General features: G+C 58.7%; 1 protein-coding gene across 1 annotated transcript; it reads left to right on the top strand.

Annotated features, from left to right (window-relative positions):
• The first annotated feature begins 726 nt into the window (after positions 1 to 726).
• TMEM92 (transmembrane protein 92) lies at positions 727 to 5628 on the top strand. The gene is made up of 5 exons (XM_077852794.1): positions 727 to 886; positions 3545 to 3570; positions 4383 to 4457; positions 4588 to 4783; positions 5026 to 5628. The coding sequence occupies exons 1-5, from the start codon at positions 818 to 820 to the stop codon at positions 5131 to 5133; spliced, it is 474 nt and encodes a 157-aa protein (XP_077708920.1). The 5' UTR covers positions 727 to 817; the 3' UTR covers positions 5134 to 5628.
• The last annotated feature ends 821 nt before the right edge of the window (positions 5629 to 6449 follow it).

The following is a 6449-nucleotide window of genomic DNA, read 5'->3' as shown; positions in this document are numbered from 1 at the left end:
GGAGGGCTGGGGCGCGGCCGCCGAGGGTCGGAATCCGGCCCTCCCAGCCGGGACCGCCTCCGCGGGGTCTTTCCAGGAATCCGGATGGGCCGGCTCGGCCGCGCCCCTGTTCCCCCGGCTTCCGCTTCGCCCCGGGGGCCGACCCCGGGGGCCCATCCCCGAGTCCAGGGCCATAATTTCCCCTGGAGTCAAATAGAGGAAGTGCACTAGCACATCCCCCCGGCGGTGCGGGGGACCCCGGGGGGACACAAACGTACTAGTGCTGTGGCCCTGAAATCTACCAGGCCGCCTGTCCCTCTGTTCTTGGCCGAAAATAAAGGGGACACATCCCCCGCCACGCGCCCTACAGTGCCGTCTATCCACCCCCGGGCCTCCGCCTTCCTCTCCGCAAACTCTGCCCCCCGCGAGCGCAGATGGGAAGGGCTTGCAGCGGCAGCTCGCCCTGCCCGCATCCTTTCCCCCAGCGCCCCCACCGCGACCCCCGGCCGGCGCAGCGCCGCCTCCCCCAACCCCGGGGCCACGGAGGGGTGGAGGAGCGACGACTGGCAACGAGTAGCTCTAGAACTGATCGCACTTTTTTTTTTTTTTTTAACCAGCTAATCTCTTCTACCTCCCCGTTCCGGAGACCCAGGTCTCCTCTCCCCCCGCCCCTCCCCTCCCGCCCCCTCCCTGCCCCAAGTCCGGCCCTTCGCGGGTGCATAAGCTCCGCCCCCATCCCGAGGCGGGGCCCCATAGGTGGAGAGACGTGGGAGAGGTCGCGGCCCCGCCTCTCCCCTCCTCCCCCTACACACGGAAGCTCGGTGGCCCCCATGCCAGGATGTCCGACACCTGGGTCCCCGGCCTCCTACCCACCTTGCTGCTTGGCCTGCTGACGGGCCCCCAACAGGTGAGCGCTTGGGAAGTGAAGCTGTAGAACTTTCGGGGCCCTACCCCTGTGGGGTCAGGGGCCTACTCCTGGAGCCCGGTCACCACCTTCCATTGTCAGGGTTTCCTCGTGACCCGTGTGCACTTAGCGACTTCCTTTCTCTTTTTGCCGGCGAGGTGGAGGTGGCGGCAGCGGAGGGAGGTCCCGAGGCCTGGGTTCCTATCGCCTGTGGGGGACCGTGTGGAGGAACCTGGCCCCCGCCCACCACCCTCTGACACCTGGTGCTCCACTGTGAGCGGGACTTTGACCTTCCTATTAGTCTGGGCTCGTCCTTCCCGCTTCTTCCCGCGGCGTCAGGACAGGGACTAGGGGGGGCCGAGGTCTGGACGCCTGGCCAGCCTGTCTCCCTAATTCTGTTCCTCCAGTGCTGGGTGACCTTGGGGGAAGCTCTGGCCCTCTCTGGGACTGTGTCTCTCTGCTTGTCCCTTAGGGGAGAGAAGGCTCCTTCCACGCCTTCTAGGAGTGGGCGTAGGATTCCGGCCTGTGCAGAATTTGATCTGGCTGCCTGACCCAGTGCAGGGCTGACCTCTGAAATCAGTGATTCTGAGCGGGAGGTAGGGTTTATGCACCCCCTCATTCCTCCATTCCTCTGTTAAACTCTGAATTGTTGGGCGAGTCCTGTCCAGTCCTGGGATGGGAGATTATCCTGGCAACTGACATGAGTCTAGTCTAGCCTAGAACAGTCTAGAATTTTTCACTTCTGGTAAGAATGCCAGCGACGTCCCAGGCCCCCTCCCCAGAACAGGGCCCCATCACACAACTGTGCTCACTCCCCAGCCTCTGCCCCTGGAGCCCGGGTGCTCCTTCCCAGCCGGGAGGCAAGCCGTTTGTGCCAGCACTCAGCTGAGCATCCTCTTGATTTCTCCCAGCAACGTCAGGGGCCAGGTGCTTATAATGTCCCCACTGCACGGGTCAGTAAGCTGAGGTTCTCCACGACCACACAGCCGCTCAATAAAACTCAGGCTCAACCACCTCGGACAAGACCACCCCCAGGTTAAAGGGGGGTAAGAGAACCTCTCCAAACAGCAACTCAGGATTCACTTATTTTACCTGTTCATTGTCCATAGCTGGGGGCCAGGAGAGCGGGGAGAGGCAGGGTCTGGAATCTGAAGGGGGAAGAGGGTGCCTGAGTGTCTGGACACCTTGGTCTGCCCCCAATTCTGCATTAGCCCCTATGTGTGAAGTTCCCCCTCTCTCTGGGCCGGCCTTCCTGCTCTAGTCCCTGGGGTGCCAAGGTTTGTGGGAGGGAGGCTTCCAGGTGGAGCTGAGCCCAGAGATGGAGAATCAGCCCAAGTGTTAGTGGCTAGCATCAGTTTTCTTGGCTTTACTGTCGTTAGCAATTGAAAGGTGATTGAATTATTTCAAGTAAAGGTATGAAGACGCGGTATCTTGCCAGAGTCGGCATCTTACCCTTATGCTGCGGTTGTTTGTCACCTGGGGGTTGGAGGGGAGTGACAGATAACTTCCCATTCCCTCCTGTGTTCCCACCCCTGCATTCCCTGCCCCCCCACACCCACCCCACAGTCTGGGAGCAGCCAGGAGGAAGTGAAACCAGGTAATCAGCGACTGCTCTTTCATTCATTCTGCCAATATTGTGGTGGTTGGATTTTTCACCAGTGATGACAGGCAAAAATCCCTGTCCTTCTGGAGTTTACATTCTTCTGATGAGACAAACAGTTAACAAGATAAAGGGAAACATATAGGATATTAGCTGCAGGTAGGAGCTCTGCAGAAAACTTAAGGAGGGGGAGGGGCAAGGAATGCTTTGGGGGACTAGACGTAATTTTAAATAAGATGGACAGAGAGGGAGGTGTGGGAGCCAGCCTCACAGATACCTGGGCTAAGCATGTTTCAAGGAGGGTTTATACACATCGTTGCTAATCCGGTTAAATTCTGGACCAATACCCTGGATGCCCAACAGAACTGGTGCAGAAAAGGGAGGGAGGGATGGTGAAGCTGGGTCCCGCAGAGGAGGGTCTGGGTGGCTTCAAAGAGCAAGGAACACGCCCCCACACACACCCCTAGGGAAGTGAAAGATGAATGGGGTTCAGCTGACCATGCAGGCAGGAGGAAGAGGGCCTGCCCTTGCATGCGGGTGTAAAACAACTAGGCATGTTCAGGGAACTGCTACCAACTGTGTGTGCAAGGGGTACAGGGGGCAGACACTTGTGGCTGGGGGTCCAGGCACCAGGGAGACACTGAAGGGGGAGCTTCCAGCATGGTTTTAGGTGATCAGATTTGCTGGATAGGAACTTGCCTTCAGTGTGGGGAGTGATTGGAGTGAGCAGGAGGAGAGGTGCTGGTGCTCTGGACTGTAGAGAAGGCATGGAAAGGAGATAGACTGAAGGGGTGATCAGAGGCACGTGCTTCCAAATCTGGGGGTGAGCAGGTGTGGTGCAGGGGTGTGGTGTGGAGAGAAAGGAGAGCTGGGGGCACCCGTATCAGCTGGGGCTCCACTCACAGACCTTCAGTGATATGAAGAAGCAGGCTGGGGGAGGATGTTGATCCATTGGGGACCCGCTGCAGGCTCTCAGGCACCTGGCGGCATGTGCTGCGTAGAGATGCCACCCCTCGGTTTATGACCGCTCCCCCCTAATGTCCACCTCTTTTCTTCCACAGGCTGCAGCCAAATGTGGGCTCTTCTTGTAAGTCTGGGATTTGGGCTAGAACTTCCAGTCTGGGGAGGAGACACCCCAAATCCTGCCCTGTCTGCCTTCATGGGAAGGGGGCCAGAAAGGCACCTCATCCATCACATTCCCCCCACTTCCTGCCCTTCTCCTCCTGCCAAGCAGGGCAGAGTTGCACTTGTGGGCGTGTCTGGAGTCTAATCTCCACCCCTCTTTCCATCTTCTAGGTCTCAGGCTGTCTCTCCTCCAGGAGTACCCGCCCCCAGGGGATGGGGCAGGCAAACTGTGCCAACCTTAATATATAAATGCCCAAAGGCCTGAGCGAATGAGGAGGGACTGAGGGGGGCGGCCCCTGAGCAGGTGAATGTTTCCATCAAATCAGCCCTGGATGTTCCAGGAACACCGTTTCCTTCCCACCTTTTACTCCATGGGCACCAGCAAGGGCTCCTCGAGTTCGCTCCAGGACAGCCCCCACTGCCGGGGACTGTGGGCAGGAGGGCCCTGTCCCTCTCCTTAGAGGGCTCTTGCAGGCACTGCAACATGCCATCCCCACACCTGCCTAGTGAGGTCAACAGGACATTCATCCCACCCGTTTTATAGATAAGGAACGTAAGACCCAGAAAGAAGTGTGACTTGGCACAAGTAGTGAAGTGAGCCTGGAATCCAGATCCTGGGTCTTAGACCCAGCTTTGCCCACAGAGCCCAAGGAGGACTTCTCCTTCCCACCCTGCTGGGGCATGGCTTGTGCCCCGAGTGTATGAGTGAGTTGTGTGGAGGCTGGGATCTTTTTGCCACCTTGGTACCAACAGCCTTTCTTTGCCTCCCTCCAGCACCTGCCCCAAAGGATTCAAATGCTGCGGTGACAGCTGCTGTCAAGAATATGAGCTCTTTTCCAGTCCTCTGAGGTGAGCCCAGGGCCAGGGCATAGTGGTTGGGTTGCCTGGACCTCCTGCCCAAGGGGTGGTGCAGGTTGGTGGGGGAAGGGACAAGGACAGCCCAGAGACTCAGGGAGATGTTGGTGGTTCCTTACCCCAGGATTTTTGTCATCACCTTCCTCATCATCATACCCCTTTTGTGCATCTGCTGCGTGGCTAAGCGGTTCTGTCGCAACTGTGGAGACCAGGAGCAGGACCCCCCAGTGGATCGTGAGGAGCCCCCGGATCCGCCCTCCATTGCCCCCCCAGAGAGGGTCAGGACGTCCACCTTTGAGCCCCCACCCCCCTACAGCGAGGTGAGTGTCTCTGTCCCATTCCTTGCTCTATTCCTCAGCTGGCCATACCTCCCTATTGTCCAGATTTTTAGAGCAACCAGTGACAGCGAGGCCCTCCTTCCACCAGGCCTCAGGACCTAGAGAGGGCTCTGCAGCCACCGTCGCATCACCCCCTCCCTGGGAAGGATGCACAGCCAGCACTTGGGTGGTGATGGCTGGTTCCTGGCCCTGAGAAGACTCTGTGTCCCCTCTTTTACCTGCAGATCATTCTGAAGCCTGTTCTGCCCCCCATGGAGCCACCCCCTCCCTACAGCTTCATGCCTGAGGAGCACCCTGGGGTGCCCAGGGGCATCGACAACCCAGCCTTCTGAGCCACCACCCTCCTGGAACTGCAGTATCAGCCCCTCCTCTGCAGTACCTCCTGGATTAAGCCAAAGACTCCTGGGACCCCTGGGACCCCTGTGACACCCCCACCCCTCCTGCCATGTCTCTGCTGTTCTTGATTTTAACTTATTGTTTTTCCTGTCCTCTTCCACCTCAGCTGCCTCTCTTGTCCCAGGTGCTGGCCTGGAGTGTCAGCCTCCCCTCAGCCCCCATCTCATGCTAGAGGCTGCCAGGAGGAAGATATCGACACTTGAGGTGCCTTGAGGTGCCCACCGGTAGGGTGGGCTACTCTGAGGAGTGGAGAGAACCCTGTTTCCGAGGGGTATACAAATCTCGAGATCTTGTAGAGGGCACTCCTGTTCCTGGGAGATTGCACTGCATGGGCTCTTCGCCACCTCCAGGTCTACTTGAATAGAGAAGACCCTGTTGTACCCTACCCCCCAAATGTGTACTCACTAAATTTTACCTGGTTGTCACTGGGAGTCCGCCTCTGGCTGTGTAATTGGGGAGTGAGCCTAGGCACTGCTGGAGGACTGGCAGGGAGGAGGTCACTGCACCCCAAATCCTACCATTGATGTGTTACTGATGAGCCTGGGTGGACAGTACATCTGTGAACCACCCTCTGGGAGAGGATCTTTGCAGATGCTTTGACCCAGACCCAGGTCATGGTGCTAAAGAGACTGGACAGGGAGCTGGGGATCCCCTGGGAGCGACTGTTCTGTTCTTCACCATCCTATCCTCCCACTGCTCTGCCCAGTGGAGCTCAGCTCCCTGCCATCCTGGCCACGGGGATGGGGAGGGGGAGAGGGGAAGGGGGTGGGGGAAGCTAGCCATCTGTTGGGTGGGGCCTCCCACATCTGCCCCACCCTAGAATCTTCTGGGGGAAGAAGAGGAAAGGGCAGATTCTCCCTCTCTTCCAGCCCCGTGTGTGTTCTGGGCACTCCCACCTCAGCTCATCTGTGGGGTTAACCCCTAAGAGGAAAGAAGCATTCCCCATTGCACCATGGGAGAAAGTCCTCGAGGAGCATTCATCCCCATGGGGCCTGCAGCGAAGTGTGGAGCTGGGGGACTAGCATGGGGTCCACGGCGGGAGAGAGACCCTCCACGTCAGCGTCTCAGGGCCCAGGTAGGGCTGGACTCTGATGCCGTGACCCTGCCTCTGCCCTGAAGCCGGTGTGTGCCAGCCTTCCTCCGCAGACGGGCACAGCAACAGCACTGACCGAAGCTCCTGGGGAGATCAGAGGTAGGACTGGCCCTGCTGTGCTGGCCACAGGGCTCTCTCAAAAATACCCATTCTTAGGGT

This window comes from Canis aureus, chromosome 16 (assembly GCF_053574225.1).
Source record: "Canis aureus isolate CA01 chromosome 16, VMU_Caureus_v.1.0, whole genome shotgun sequence".
In the NCBI taxonomy this organism is placed as follows: domain Eukaryota; kingdom Metazoa; phylum Chordata; class Mammalia; order Carnivora; family Canidae; genus Canis; species Canis aureus.
Note: the sequence above shows the minus strand (reverse complement) of the source record. Positions and strands in the feature narration are given on the sequence as shown.